This window comes from Dermochelys coriacea, chromosome 5 (genome assembly GCF_009764565.3).
Source record: "Dermochelys coriacea isolate rDerCor1 chromosome 5, rDerCor1.pri.v4, whole genome shotgun sequence".
NCBI classification, from domain to species: domain Eukaryota; kingdom Metazoa; phylum Chordata; order Testudines; family Dermochelyidae; genus Dermochelys; species Dermochelys coriacea.
Genome location: NC_050072.1, coordinates 126,208,219 through 126,224,382, shown reverse-complemented (window position 1 = coordinate 126,224,382; position 16,164 = coordinate 126,208,219). Strand labels below are relative to the sequence as shown.

Here is a 16,164-nt window from a genome sequence, read left to right as displayed (position 1 = left end):
AGCAGTGTTAAGTGTTGTCTAACCCTATGCTGAGCTAGTCCATATGACGCAGTGCCTAATGCCCTGTAGTCACACACCCATTCCGCCCCGGCCTAGCCCCAGGAGGCATGGCTACAGGGAGAAGGGGAGGGGATTTTCTGGAAAATGTCCTGCCTTCTACTTAGTAAGTTGCTGCCTTCAGGGGGTTCAAGGCAGCTGTTGCATTACACTAACTGCTGAATGGGGGCTAGTCTAGCTTCGTTACAAGCTGCTAGTCATGGTAGCTGGTTTGTGCTTATACTGCTGCCTTCAGTTGTTAAGTTCTCTGGAAGTTGCAGAGGAATCACTGGCAGTGGACTTACGGCTGCCAGTACTGGAGTCTGATTCTACAAAATCAGTTTCCATTGCAACTCCTACAGCCTCCCTGAGATTCTGGGGTGGAGAACGCAGAGCTGACCCTGCTGCTGGAAGCGATGTTCCATTCAGTGCCTGTTTCCAATGTCTGAAATGTAAAGTAAGGTGGGACAACACGACACGCTACCCAGGAAACACACCCCAAACTTGAGCCATGGGAAAAAAGCCACAAACTGCGCTCTGCCTTCGACACCATTATTTTTATACAGACTGAGTGGGTGGGCGGGCTGGGGACCCACCTCCCACCCATCATCCCCTGATGGACTGGAAAGTCCTAGTGTGAGCAAATGGGGCAGCTGCCCCAAACTCGGCCGAGTCTTGCACATGATTATGCCTTGAGGTGTGTGGCCAGACTGTTGAATGACTCGGGTCACTTTTCTTTGGGAGATATTTTATTGGGTTAATGGGTTATACAGTAAACATTTGTTGGGTACTTTCCTGTCAGCGGTACACGAGTATAAGAGTCTGTCTAGTGGAGCTGCCGTCTTCACACCGCCGGCGCTGCCCTGAACTGCTGGGTTAGACAGAACACTGCTGCTGTGAGGGCTGTGCCCTGGCGTGCTAGCAGCGTCGCACTTAAATCGTGACAGCCCTTCCCCCCAGTCTGGAGAGCAGCGCGGACAAACTGATGGTAGGTGCAAACCACATCCTTCAGATTGACTGTGAGCTCCTTGTGACGTCTCCCGCACAGCCCACAGGCTGTGAACTGGAAACACAGTGCTGTCAGTCGCATAAGGTCCTGGTAGGTCTCCTGCAATGCACCTGGCAGCTCTTCAGAAGGCCAGTCTGGTTGTAGGACCTTCTGGCAGCTGGCCATCAGCTTGCGGGACTCCGCGCAGAGCATGTGCTTGTGTTCAGAGTAATGTTCTGCGCACGTGTCTCGAGGGTGTTTCGTTCGGTTTCCTGAGAACTGCCTCACAAGGGCCTGGAGCTCTGCCACATTCGCCAGGAACGGAGAGAAGTCAGCCGGTGACTTCCCTGCTCTCTCTTGCAACTGACCCAGCGCTTCTGGGTGAGATTCTGGCCATGGGCCGTTTTCACTCCCACTAGGCTCAGCGGCCACACAGTTACTCTCGTCCGTGGTCCTGGGTGGGGGCTGGCCTAGGAACAACAAGCTCCCAGCAGCTGGTGGGGTTGTTAAAGGCATGGAGGAAGTGCTATGTGCAGAATCAACACACTCATTATCTAGGTCATTGTCTAGCCCGCGGAAGCAGCTGGCATAAGACAAGTGACAGTTGCACTTGTCCATGCCAGCTTTGAGGAAGAGGGTCCCTTTAACACTGGTCAAACCCAAAGGACGTGTTGTGTTGCAGCTCGTAGACACTGAGGCATCTTTTTCATGGGTCACACAAAGCAGTGACTGATCTGCACCAAAGTTTCCCTCTTTGTGGGCTGAGGTGCCACCAGTAGCTTTGGGGGAAGGAGAACGTAGCCCCGGTGATGTGTTTATGTGGCAGCCCTTTCTTTGCTCTGTGGTCTCCTCTGTGAGAAGAGGAGTCAGAGTGGGCTGGGGCTGTTCGTGGCAACCATCCACATATTGTGCATCTTCTCTGGGTTTTCTCTCCTCTGTGCTCTGGCTGCTAAGCAGCTGTGGAGGAGGATGTGCTTTTGGAGAAGCTGAGGAAAAATGCATTTCCCTCCCGAGGGCACCTGAATTGGAATGCCCTGCTGTCCAGGGACTTGGGTCAACAGCTTGGTCAGTATCTACTGGGGGGGCATCCTTCATGCCCCCCTGCGGGCAGGGCATTGCTTGGTCTGTCCTGGTGCCAAACGAAAGCCAGGAGAGGCGAGTGATTATTCCCGATGCTCCATTAAAGCCTGAAAGCAGCTCCGTGGCATTAGAAAAACCCAAATGGTTTTTATCTTCCACTCTTCTTAAGGGTTCTTCATTCAGGTTCTTGCTGGTTTTCTCTCCGGATACCACTTCAACATCTTGCTTCACTGCACAGCTAGTGGGATCAGCTGTTCCCCTTGCAAAGGGAGAAGATGGCACAAGCTGTTCACATGCTTCTCCTTTATCAGCAGTGGACGGAGAATCCAGGTCTGAAGCTGCAGCCTGGGGCAACAGCTGGCCTCTGTAGCACCCCAATGGAGAAGGCCCGGGCTCAGCACAAGCAGGTATCCCTCCTTTGCCCTGATGTGCAGCCGTATGGCATTCACAGTGGATTTCCAGAGCCTCTGCGGCACTCTGTGGCATTGGCTGCTCTTGCGGCACCATGCAGGTTATACATCCATCCTCGGTTTCAGAAAATGGGCGACCACAGCCACCGGGGCTGTCCCAGGCACTTCCTTCTTGTTCTGGGTCTCTGATGTCTCCCAAATAGGAAGATATTTCAGAAGGACTTACGCAGCCACTGTCATGCGTGCATGCAGAACCAAGAGGCCCCAGGCTGTTCTCCGCACAGCTGGGCAACAGGGTTAGGTCCGAATTTTCTTTCCCTTCCTGGTCACCCTGGAGCTGACTGGCTGAAATGGAAGGGATGATTGAGGCGGTTACTGATTTGGTTTCCATGGCGTCAGGCTCCGTTTCCATGAAGGTAGATGAAGGGTTTTTACTCTTGGCTTTGCTCTGAGGCTCTAGCTGGGCAAAGGTCCTGGGTTCCAGCAGCGTGGGTTCCCCAGTGGTGTTGTCCAAGGAGGATGTCATGTGAGTGAGAGAGACGGAGGGCAGCTGGGGCTCCTGTTCATAGTAGCATGCAGGATCAGTGCTCTCCAGGGAGGGGGATGGAGCTACCGGGAAGGTAACCTGCGACGTGTAATCCGTCTGTAGGAAAGATCTCCTCTTTCTCAGGCTCTTGGCATGCTTCAGCTCCTTCTCCTTTCTGTGCTTCTCCCTGGTAGCTTGTCTCGACATGCAGCTTTCCCCCAGGTTGTAGCACCTCGACTTCTTCCGGAAGCAGGAATCGCCCTTCCCCTCATGGGACAGTGCCTTAGAGCCTGCCAGGAAAGAAGAGAATACAAGAGTAAAGAGATGGTAGTGTACTACACACGTGTGTATAACTGGCTACACACAGAGAACAATGGGTTGTTCACGGGGGTCTCCTGGACTGATGATAACCATGCATCGGGGATGTCTGCCATCTTGGCTGAGACACCAGGGGTTGAACTGGGGAATCTTGAGCTAAAGCTCTGTAAATGAGGGGCTGTGACAAACCTGTGTCCTACGTGCTCAGCACAGAGGGTGTAGCGTATAGGACGGTTTAAGTTAAGAACCAAGCAGAAGTTAGGTTTGGGGCCTCAGCATACAAGAGTACAGGAGACAGAGAGTGTTATGGGAAAGAAAGAATTAGCAAGGACACGACCCAGGGTTAAGTTACACTAACTGCTGACCAGGGGCTAGTCTAGCTTTGTTAGAAGCTGCTGGTCGTGGTAACTAGTTTTTGCAGAGTTTTTAAATGAGTATTTTTGAGAATGGGTTGTTAAAATGTGCTCTATATTGATAGCGTGGGAGGGACAGCTGTTAACTTAAATAGTGTGTAATGTAAAGAGCCCATAAGGTGGTGGTAGAACTAGAATCCTGGGAAAGGGCAGTTTCATGTTAATTAGTCCCTACACAGCTTTCCTGCTTCCTTTTCTTCTGGCCTGCTCCTGTATCTACACCCCCCAGGATTCCTGCCAGCCCATGCCATCCCCGAGCACAGTGGTCAGCCTCTGGGCCAGCTGCACCTCCCACGGCATTTGTGAGGACCACACACACTTTGCAAAGTGCATCATGTACACAGCGAACACAACAAACTCACATGGGTACTACTGAGGCTTAAAGACCTTTAAATAAAATGCATGTTCCATATATGTCCGTACTCTAGTGTGCTTGTGATAGCGGGTGGGGTTTCGAGAATGCCGAACAGTCTTAGGGGCACAGGTCCCATGATTTTCACTGGGACTGGTGCTCCGAACTCACTTGGGTGCTACCGAAAAATCCCACCCAACCCTATAGCTATGATATCGACGTGCTCTCTGCTTGGCATTTCTGCCTGCGAGGGATTCATTCTTGGAGAAGGGACGTTTAAAGTTTGTGTACGAAACTTGTTTGCGAGTCGAAAGAGCTTCAGGAAAACCTTGGGAAATTGAACAAGGGGGACGTGTTCTTGGCATTGTGAATCTGACACATGACTACCCGTAGGTTCATTATTCATCACTCGTCCAGCCATACTACCAGAGCACCCCAGGAATGATCAGGTCCTGCCGTACTAGGTGTGCTGGGTAATAGAGCGTCCCTGCCCTACTGAGCTGATTTACTACATAACCTCTTCTCTGAGCACACCTGTCAGGACGTCTGTTGGGGTCAGCCTGTCTGCAGCATCATAGAACTCATCCTCGGAGCTGGTGTCCCCGAAGCCCGGAGGCGGGTGCAGGATGAGGTCATTCTCCTCCGCTGTTGGATTGACCTTGTAGAGTCCCTCCTGCTGGCCCGACTCGGCTGGCAGGTCCTTCACAGAGCCGTTCCCTGGGCTATGATTGAGGATGCTTCTCTCTCCATTGCTGGCTGGGGATATGCTGGAGCAGAGACTGTAATACTCCATCACGTTCTCCTCTGACAGCTTGGTCTTGAGAGCCGAAGCATCCGCCTCATTCTCCCCTCTTTGCTCGGGGCTTGTCTGCTCAGGCACAGGGTGGCTTCCTTGGGAGAACTGCAAGAAACAAAGGAAATCTTCAGACTCTGCCCCACCACTCCCCTCCTTGCTGGCCAGAGCGAAGACGCTCTTGTCTTGGCAGCTGAGTTCCTGAATAGTGGGTGTGAAAAACCGGAGGAACTCTGGCCTGCTGGAGGAGCAGGCCTCCAAGTCGTCCTCCTCTAGAGCATCCATTGAGTCACTCGAGCCACTGGTCTTGCAGCCTCTGCTCTCGGTATTGGCCAAGTCAGAGGCTTTGGATGTACTGTCCGTCCCGTTACTCCTCCCTCCAGGGTTTCTGCTCTCTGGCTCCAGCTCAGGCAGCTCCTTGGGTCCTGCCTCCTCCTCACACAGAGGTTGGACACTGCCAGGGTTCAGCCAGGGGGGGTCCAAAAAGTGCTCCACAGAGGAGTCCAGTTCCCAAGAGTCTTCAGAGTCGCTGCAGGCTCTCGACTCGTACCCTGCAATGTAAAGACACCAGGTGAGCACAGGCCAGTGCAAACAGCCCAACTCGCACAGAACAAGCAGCAATTCAGTCCCCTCGCACTCTTAGAGAGAGACCCGCTCCTGTGACTTCTGCTCGGATTCTGAACAAACGAGCACGGCGCACAGTCTGTCCTACAGGGCCACGACCTGCAAGCTAGGGCCAGGTCCCACCGTGCGGCTGAAAGCAGAGGCCAGTGCTGGAACTGGTCACTAATACAGTCTAATGGCTAGATTCCTAGCCCGAAGGACCCTCGGGGTCCACCTAGTCAGACCTGCCTGGTAACACAGAGCTTTCCGACAGGAATTCCGGCCTTGATTTACAAGTTGTGGTGGATTCCACTCTCGGCGAGTTGGTCCAATGGTTAATTACTCTCACTGTTAAAACATTACACCCTATTTCCAGTCTGAATTTGTCTGGCTTCAACTTCCTGCCTTTGGGTCATGTTAGACCTTTCTCTGCTAGATCGAAGAGCCCATTCTGAAATATTAGTTCTCCAGGTAGGTACTATTGACTGATCAAGTCACCCTAACATAACCTCTTTGTTAAGCTAAATAAATTGAGCTCCTTGAGTCTATCACTATGAGGCAAGTCTTCTAATCCTTTAATCATTCTGGAAAAATTGGAAAGCGTCCAGCGGAGGACAACAAAAATGATTAGGGGGCTGGGGCACACGACTTATGGGGAGAGGCTGAGGAAACAGATTATTTAGTCTTCAGAAGAGAAGAACGAGGGGGGATTTGATAGCTTCAACTACCTCAAGGGGGGTTCCAAAGAGGATGGATCTAGGCTGTTCTCAGTGGTGGCAGATGACAGAACAAGGAGAAATGGTCTCAAGTTGCAGTGGGGGAGGTTTAGGTTGGATATTAGGGAAAACTTTTTCACTAGGAGGGTGGTGAAGCACTGGAATGGGTTACCTAGGGAGGTGGTGGAATCTCCATCCTTAGAGGTTTTTAAGGCCCGGCTTGACAAAGCCCTGGCTGGGATGATTTAGTTGGGGATTGGTCCTGCTTTGAGCAGGGGGTTAGACTAGATGACCTCCTGAGGTCCCTTCCAACCCTCATCGTCTATGATTCTCATGGCTCTTCTTTGAATCCTCTCCTATGTGTGGCTTATTATTGTTGTTGTTGCTGTTATAAAAGTTACTATTATTTCTTTGTATTGCAGTAGTGCCTAGGGTAAGAGCCCCCCTTGACTCCCCGTCATGGACCATGTCCCACTATGCCGGGTGCTGTACAGACACAGAACAAAGGGACAATCCCTGCCCAAAGTAGCTTCCAGTGCAAGTGGAAAGAGAACAGTCTTTCCAATAGCTTCAAGGAGTTGTGAGCCATGAGCTGGGGGGTCAAGAGGGGACTAACTTCCTAGCAGAAAACTCTGCACCTGACATGCGTCTGTGGTGACAGATGCTCCTAAGTGATTAGTCAAGGTGCTTCGTCACTCTCCAGCCTGTGTTGAAAAAGGCGACTAGTTCTAACCTTCTTCCGTGGAGATGCGATGGGCCTGCTGCTTAGTCTCACCCCAGATGAATATGGAGACTTCCGAGTCTACACCCAGCCTGTAGTAACCTGCAATGAGGCAGGCGAGATCTTTGGCACTGTTTGATTCTAGCATCAGCGTCAACAACTGTAATGAAAAAAAATGCATTAGACTATTCACACTTGGCTCCCCAATGTGATCTGAAGAGATGTGCACTTAATAAAAGGACATTCCCGATCTCCCATCCTGTCCCAGAGGTGTATTACAGAGTGGGCCACGAGGAGGAAAGGGAAACAGATTTTTCTTTGATGCCCAGTGTCCTACTGATGAAGGACAGCCAAATATTTTTAAAGGAATCTCATTTTCCTTGACCGGGATGAATTTGTTCTAATGGTTCTCCTGTCTTTGCATTAACATAACAGAAGAATGGCCCTACTGGGTCAGAACAAGGGTCCATCTAGCCCAGTAGCACGTCTTCCTACAGTGGCCAGCGCCAGGTGCCTCAGGGAATGAACAGAACAAGTAATCATCAAGTAATCCATCCCCTGTCGCCCATTCCCAGCTTCTGGCCAACAGAGGCAAGGGACGCCATTCTTGCCTATTCTGGCTAATAGCCATTGATGGACCTATCCTCCATGAATTTATCCAGTTCTTTTTTGAACCCTGTTATGGTCTTGGCCTTCACAACATCCTCTAGCAAGGAGTTCCACAGGTTGATTGTGCATTGTGTGAAAAATACTTCCTTTTGTTTGTTTTAAACATGCTGCCTATTAATTTCGTTTGGTGACCCATAGTTCTTGTGTTATGAGAAGTAGTAAACAACACTTCCTTATCTACTTTCTCTACACCAGTCATGATTTTATACACTTCAATCATATCTCCCCTTAGCTGTCTCTTTTCCAAGCTGAAAAATCCCAGTCTTATTAATCTCTCCTCATACAGAAGCCGTTCCATACCCCTAATAATTTTTGTTGCCCTTTTCTGAACCTTTTCGAATTCCAATATATCTTTTTTGAGACGGGGCGACCACATCTGCACACAGTATTCAAGGTGCGGGTGTACTATGGATTTATATAGAGGCAATGTGATATTTTCTTTCCTATTATCTATCCCTTTCTTAATGATTCCCAGCATTTTGTTAGCTTTTTTGACTGTCCCCGCACACTGAGTAGATGTTTTCAGAGAACTATCCACAATGACTCCAAGATCTCTTCCTTGAGTGGTAACAGCTAATTTAGACTATTTTATCCAATGCAAAATATTTTACCTTAAAAGAATTGTCAAGTGATAGAAACTCTGATAAATACAATCTGCTAGCATGTCAAATGGTTAGGCACTCGGGAGACGTGCTGCCTTTTGAGCACAGTGTTAATGCACATTGGTCATGATAGCCAGCGATATACTAGAAAGTAACTAGGAAAAAAAAAAGTCCCACCACTGCATTTATTAAAATAAAAGAAACAGCAAAACACACACATTGCTATCTTTACTAGTATTAGGAATTCAATTAGACAGTTAGATCTTTGAGAAGATCGAAGAACAACTCTCCCAACACATCACCATCTGAAGCTGCAATTACCTTCACATCCTGAAGGTAGATTTTTACCATGCTCACTTTCTCAGACTCTTCAATAAGCTCTAGCCTGCTGATGTTAGCAAACTCTGCCAGGGGTGTTATGATGTTGAGCTTGTTATTGATAATCTGGCTGATTCCATACTTTGCTCCGATCAGCAAGGCGACATACGATTCCCTGTCCTGTAGCTACCAGAGAAAGGTGGGTTAGAATCCAGCCTTCATAGAAATCTAAACAGGAACCACGTGACAAAGCAGGATGCAGAATCCAGAGTTGTGCATTACAACTTGGCATGTTTCAATTAGGGGAAGCAGCCAACTTTTACTGGCCCCAAATCTGAATAGTGGGTAGCTTCAGTTGGGGGCTTCAGAGACAGCAGTGCAGAGACTAAAATGAGATGGAGGCTGCGGGCCTCACCGGTACATGTACACGGTCAGTGGGAGGGTGCTTCCCTGCATGGCTGGACAGAGGCGAGCTAGCATGCTAGAAATGGCAGTGTGGCTGTGGTGGCTCAGGCTAGCTGCCTACCTATGTACCCACAGGATTGGGCAGCATTGTACTTGGGCAGCTGGCCACGCTGCTATTTCTAGCGCGCTAGCTGCCGATCTGTGCTGGGAGGATCTTCCCAGCTGCAAGGCTGGTTCTAGGGTTCCGGGGGAGTAGGTATTTGCATGCTCCTGGATGTTGCTTTTCAAACAACAAGCCACCTTCCAGAAGGCCAAAGGCTCGTTTGACTCCTGGAAAATCTGAGATTTTAAGTTTAAAACAGTAAAATGTGGCAGCTGGGTCAGTATTTTGCTGAGATTTAGAATTTCTAGAAAGGATGAAGACTCTCCAACCTGCTGTTCCACTGGCTAACTCTGGATACCTTTGCACATAGTTTGGCCTTTCTGACAATAATTCGGGGCCCCCCAAACATAGTTTCGGGGGCGGGGGGAATGCCCCTTTTCTGCCCCTCCCTCTGCCAGTGCCAGGCCTGCCGACCTGCAGTTGAGAGAGACACGGAGCTGGTGGGGGATGGCCAGGGCTCGGGGTTGCCAGGGCCTTCTTTGAGCTGAAGGAGAGTTGTTCATCTCCCAGGAAGGGACACCAGCCCATCACATGGAGCTCCAGCCCCACTGCCCACGCTTTGGTGGGTGTGGGGCTCTTTCATTATATCGATTGGGTTGGTGGGATTTTAGGGGTTGTTGCAAGATCATGTGTTTAACATCCTTGCTTCCTTTGCCTGCTCCTGTCCCCATCTTTTAAATTTACCCCGTCCCTCATGGGACTAAAATGCTGGTCATCTTAATGATAGTCCTTCATTAACCGTATCTGTGAATTGCACTAGCCTAGCTGTCGGACCATTTAATCAAAAACCCAATTTTCCACTGACAGCCGAGAGATGGAAAATTTTCAGCTAGTCCTACTCAGTGTGAATAAGGCTAAGGCAATAGTAATCCACTGGTGAGCAGAGCTGTCCCTTGGGTATGGTGAATCAGGGAAACCGCCCCAGGCCCTGCGCTTTGGGGGGCCCTGCAAGAGGCAGGCAGGGAGGTGAGGCGGGTGGGTGAGCCAGGTGAGGAGGTGAACAGGGAGGCAAGCAGCAGGCAGGGCGAGGAGGAGCAGATTAGAAACTTGGCACCTATGTCCTGGGCCGCCCACACCCCTAGGGATGGTCCTGCTGGTGAGTGTGCATTCCAGGCCCCGTCTCTGCCTGGTCCTCAGAGGACATGAGCATCTCAGCTGCCAGCTCTACAACCTGGCTCTCTAGCATAAACTGTGGCAGTTCCTGCTGTTAGCTGCGGAGGTCCTTGGTTCAATCCCATGTGTCAGCCAAGATTGTGTCATGCCTTATGTCAGGAGACCTTCTTTCAAAGGGAAAACATTATAGAATCATAGAAGATTAGGGTTGGGAGAAACCTCAGGAGGTCATCTAGTCCAACCCCCTGCTCAAAGCAACCCCAACTAAATCATCCCAGCCAGGGTTTTGTCAAGATGGGCCTTGAAAAACCTCTAAGGATGGAGATTCCACCACCTCCCCAAGTAACCCATTCCAGTGCTTCACCACCCTCCTAGTGAAAGAGTTTTTCCTAATATCCAACCTAGACCTCCCCCACAGCAACTTGAGACCATTGCTTCTTGTTCTGTCATCTGCCAACACTGAGAACAGCCGAGCTCCATCCTCTTTGGAACCCCCTTTTAGACAGTGGAAGGCTGCTACCAAATTCCCCCTCATTCTTCTGTTCTGCAGACTAAACAAGCCCAGTTCCCTCAGCCTCTCATAAGTCATGTTCCCCAGCCCCCTAATCATTTTCGTTGCCCTCCACTGGACTCTCTTCAATTTGTCCACATCCCTTCTATAGTGGGGGCCCCAAAACTAGACGCAATACTCCAGGTGTGGCTTCATCAGTGCTGAATAGCGGGGAATAATCACTTCCCTCGATCTGCTGGCAATGATCTTACTAATGCAGCCCAATATGCCATTAGCCTTCTTGACAACAAGGGAACACTGCCGACTTAACCTCCTCTGAAAATGGATGACTCTTGGCCCAAATCAACGTCAGGGTATTTTTTTTAATGGCATTTAAAATATTCTTAGATCTTTGAAGGGCATTAGAACCTGCCCATGGAAAAATGGACCAATCACATCTGAAGATCCACAAGAGCAACACTGAATGCCACACCTGCGCTTCTTAACAACGCATAAATAAAAGGATCCTCAGCAACTGGTTTGACGGTCTTGACTTCAAAGGAGCTATGCTGGTTTGCCTTGGCTAAGGATTTAGAATGCGACTGCTGGAAAGGGCCAAGAGAAATGTGCCTGTTTAGTTGACGCAGCAATGCCAACACACCCGATGGTGAGCGTCCTGTAGGCAGCGTGGCAGAGGGAAGGGCAGGGGAGGGATGTGAAGGAAGACACGGGAAAGCTTTATGGATTTTTCCAGGGAGCTGATCTGAGGCAGAACTAGGAGAAAGCGTGAAGGTGGTTGAGGGCAAATATGACTAATGGGTGATGAAGCTGGTGTTGCTGGCAGAACAAATCTGGGGGAAGATGCCCCAGCAGCAGGTTAACGGGTTGTTTTTGATTCTCAGCTGTTTTAAAAAAAAAAAAAAAAAAAAGACATCCTGCTTTACAGAAAGTGCGCTTTAATCAAGGTGAGGTGTGGTCAGTTTCAGCAAAGTGCTAAAATTGACCCCCATTGCACGCGTTTGTTTCCCACACCATGGTAACACAACACACACAGAAGGGACGGCCAGAGAAAACACAAAGATTTGCTAAAATCACAGACAAACAAATGCACATACCATTAGGGTGGCATTAAAGATTTTCCCGCTATACATTTTCAGGTCTCCAAGTATCTGCAGGTAGCTCAGACGCACCTGTGTGGCCGAGAGGACGTGCTTGGATTTTAAAGAAAAGAAATATTGCTGAGAAAGTTACAAACCAACCACTGGGACAAGTTGGGTGTGTGGGAAAGGGGTTTCTAAATTTTTCATTTGGATCAAAGCAGCTGTGTACAATTCACAGGACTGGATGGATCTCTCTCACTCACTCACTCACTCACTAACACACACACATGCCTTTAACTAGATGACTGCCCTCCTCCTATACACAGCCGGCAAGAAGTAAGTTCCAGGGCCCACTGAGGCAAAGGTGGCAGCTCAGGGGGGTCACTGGGAATAGTCTGTTTAGGAGGACACCCAACTTTGTGACTTCTGGCTCCCATCTCTGACTGCCCTGTTGACAAGGGCTGGTCTATACCTACAGAAGCAGCGCACAAACAATGCAAATGCTGGGAGAAATAGCTGTACCAAAGGAGAGGGGACAGAGAGGTTCAATGCAGCCCCCATGAAAACAAAATAAAATGCAGTAGCAAGGCTGTGAGGACCCCAGCTGGAGAAGGCTGGTGTAGAACATGGTGCTAAAACCATCTCTGCTCAGTCCCACTGAGGCTGGGCTCAGTGGCCAAGCTGGCTGGCTTTCATTGAGCAATCTCACACACATGCATAGGTTCTACCTTTTGTCTCGGGTCCAGTAAGATTTGGTTCCTCTTCATGTGAAAGCTGATGGCTTTCTTGATGTCTTTGCCTTTCATGTTTCGGAGTAAAGTTGGAGATATAAAGTTTTCTATTCCCCAGTCCTTCCTGCCATGAAGACAGAGCAGATGGGTATAGCTCCAAGAGAAATTACGGGTTAGTTGCACAAATTCCTGGGTGAGTTTTCTCTGGCCTGTGTCATACAGGTGGTCAGACTAGGTGATTATAATGGTCCCTTCTGGCCTCAACCTATGGACTGAGGATTCCGTTTGTAAAGTGTGCTTGGCTTTGCTTAAAAGATTATAATATTTTGGTGACTTTTGGGTTAATGGTTCCCGCCAGTCTAAGATTATATGCCAGTTGTTCCCATGGAGAATTTTTCCAATGTAATAAGTATTACTTGCTAATTAAGACCATCATGGAGCTTTCTGTTGACGTGTCTGTCTATTCCTTTATTCGTTGGGGCATGGCATATTTGACTATAAAGAATAATTCAGTGGCAGAGGTGAACACATAACCCAGCTGGGGCTGCAGGTATTAGGCTACAAACGGTCGAACAACCCATGCAATAAGGTGCTGCACAGCGCGTCTGCCTAGGAAAGGGAGATGTATGCTATAGATTTGCTGGTTTTGTGCAGCCATCTCAAACTACTGCTCATCTCTCTCTAAAAGGATTCGCATAACTAATATATAGACTCAGCATTAATTGATAAGGACAGAGCACAATCCAATCTACTATCACTTCCCTGACCAAGCCATCTTCCATTTCTCTGGTGCCTATCACAGCCACAGTACAAAAGATATATGGGACTTGGGTCAGCTAGAACGGCAGAGAACTTTCCACTTACTCTATATATTTGAAAGACACTTTCTGCGGCTGGGCGCAAGCATAGATCCGCTCTTGTATATGCAGTGCAGCCAGGCGCAGGGCCACGCTGCACTTCATTTCGACAGCAAATCGCTCCTGAAGCACATCGCTGCAGCTCTGGAAGGGACACAGCCAGGTTAACACAAGCAGGCAGCACGGCAGAGAGGAAGAAGCCCAAATGACCCGCTATTTGTTATAGTACCTTCAGCAGCACGGGCCATGTGCCAAAAGAATGACTTTGCTTGGGCACCCCCTTTTGCCTGGCTCAACCATTTTTGATTCATATGTGAAAGGCGCCATAAGTGCTGACTTCACCGCTTTCCCCTGGGTGCTCGATACCCCCTCTGCCCCTGTCCCCATCTGCCCCTGCCCCAACTCCACTCCCTCCCTGCCCCTATTCCAACTCCTTCCCCAAATCCCCGCCCCGGCCCCGCCTCTTCCCCGCCTACCCCCCTGAACATGCCACGTTCCCGCTCCTCCTGCTCCCTCCCGGTGTGCTGCCAAACAGCTGTTTGGCAGCGGCTGGGGAGGAAGCAGAGGAGCAGGGGGGAGGGGAGCTTGGCTGCCAGTGGGTGCAGAGCACCCACTAAATTTTTCCCCATGGGGAGCACCCACGGAATCAGTGCCTATGAAGGGCATAAGTAATTAACAAGTCAAGGCTCAGATTAGGAATCACTAAGCTACTCAGAGCCAGATAATGTCCACGCAGCTTTTGGCACCAGTTTAAACAACACTCATTTAAATATCACACTTTAATCTTACATGGGAGGCAAGGCCTTAGGATGGAAAGAGTTATCAATACAATATGGGATGGTCCGTTTTCACCTGCAAATAAAGGTATTCAAAGGTAACTGGATCTTCTTGTAGGAGGTCCAACGGATCCTTAGGGATAAAGCAGATTCTGAAGAGACACCGATAATCATGGGAGTCTTTCCTTTGGACCACCTGGAACGAACAAAATAAAATCGTGTTGAACAATAGCAGCTCTGCAAATTCCAACAGGTGCAATGAATTTGCACAGGGCAGCCCTTCACACCCTGCAGAACAAAAATCACGCGGCGTCTGGTTTAGGAGCAAGTCGGCCACTCTCTCAAGTGACAAGGAGGCACGAGTGACTCTTTGAGAGGGAAGCAACCTGAGAATTAAAGTCAGATGAAGTGGATGCTACTTCCTCGCAGAACTTCATTAAAGACTCCATAACTTCCCAGAAAAGCCAGTAAGATGATTGAAAGCCAGGTGCTGCACAGAGATAGGCTCTGCCCCAGCGAGGTTATAGTTTAATTGGGATCCAGGTACAACAGGGGTACAACGACTAGACCAAATCCAGTCACATTATTTTAACTGGGATGACAACAAGAAGTTGGGGCAAAGGACCTGCACCCCAGTCTCAATGTCATAAATATAAATCTTGTGAATACGTAATCCTACAAACCCTACACCAGAGACTGATCACATGGCCCTACTAGGACAACAGAGGAAACCATTTTAAAAAAAAAGACAGAAGATTAAAGTGCTGTTTGTGCTACCGAAATGTCAGTTAAACCTTCTGAAAGTCGCTGGATTATATTAGCATATTTTATTTTGGATAAATCCAGAACTGGCTCATCAACTGGATGGAAAGAGAAGTTCCCAAAGAGACGTATGCCTGGTATTTAGTAATGGACTCTTAATGAGTGAGCCTCAACATCTTGCGCCTGTCTCACTGACTGGTGAGATGTCAGGGAGTGAGGAAGGGCTGCTCAGAGTCTTAGCTCAAAGTTAGGAACATAAAAGTACCCAGGAAATAAAGACAAGAATGAAAAATGTTAGGGGTGGGATTTGCAAATAGGGCTCAGGGTTGGCCTAACTCTGCCGAGGCAAAACTCCCATTGACTTCAAAGGGGAGCTCAGCCAGCCGCCCTTCGCCAACTGCTTTGGAAAACCCCAGCCTTGATTTCTTTTTATATAGTCCCAGATCAGAGGTGCCCTTTTCTGGAGGACCATTTAAGGAGCAGGAATTGGCCACAGCTGGAGAGGAGACACTGGACAGGGCAGGCCAGTACTCAGAGGTGATCAAGGGAATCCTCTTTTTAGATGCTCAGCTGGTGGGTCTTGTTCACATCCCCAGGGTCAAGATGATCACTGGGCCTGGGGTCGAGGAGGAATTTTCCCCCAGGTCAGATTAGCTGGGACTTGGGGGGCTTTTCACCTCCCTCTGCAGCAAGCACCATGGGCCACTTGCTGCGATCATCTGGGTGTGCCACACACAATGCATTCTCTGCCATTGCTGCTGCTTGGCCTCTCCTTTTCTCTGCCTGAGGCGCATGATGGTTTAGTCAGCTGGAGCCTGAAATGCTTTAGTCTAACTGAATCTTTTGGGCTCAGTTTAGGGGGATCTTGGTGACACTTAACAGCCTGTGATATGCAGGGGTTCAGACTAGATGGCCTTATTGCTATGAAACGAGGACAGCAGGAAGAAGCATCGGCAAAACAAGCCGGACACAAGCATGGCCCGTTGCCGTCTGCAGGAAGGGAGCGAGGTGCTACGAATGTTTATGCTCTCGGTTCCAGCACAGTACAGTGCCGTCACTAGTTAGTGCACATGGGACAGGCAGAGCTAGGACGGCAGCGTCTCTGGGAGGCACAGCCGCTCGGAATCCCCATTTTGACGCAGGAGCTCGTGATTGGGTCTCACACTCAGCTACTGAGCTCCCCCTTCCCCCAGCCCACCAAGTCCCCATCCTCCTCCATCCA

The 16,164-nt window shown here is 49.5% G+C and overlaps 1 protein-coding gene across 8 annotated transcripts in view; it reads right to left on the bottom strand.

Annotated features, from left to right (window-relative positions):
• Positions 1–755: 755 nt before the first annotated feature.
• The window catches only part of FRMPD1 (FERM and PDZ domain containing 1), a 63,055-nt gene continuing 47,646 nt past the window's right edge, over positions 756–16,164 (bottom strand). For 7 of the 8 annotated variants that reach the window (XM_038403785.2, XM_038403793.2, XM_038403784.2 and 4 more), the window contains 8 exons: positions 14,257–14,376; positions 13,412–13,548; positions 12,545–12,671; positions 11,832–11,927; positions 8,549–8,731; positions 6,969–7,116; positions 4,658–5,467; positions 756–3,330 (listed from right to left, as the gene is read on the bottom strand). In XM_038403785.2, the coding sequence (XP_038259713.1) occupies positions 881–3,330; positions 4,658–5,467; positions 6,969–7,116; positions 8,549–8,731; positions 11,832–11,927; positions 12,545–12,671; positions 13,412–13,548; positions 14,257–14,376 (4,071 nt within the window). In that variant the 3' untranslated portion in view covers positions 756–880. The remainder of the gene's footprint in view (positions 3,331–4,657; positions 5,468–6,968; positions 7,117–8,548; positions 8,732–11,831; positions 11,928–12,544; positions 12,672–13,411; positions 13,549–14,256; positions 14,377–16,164) is intronic. The other variant, XM_038403791.2, reaches the window with a different exon arrangement.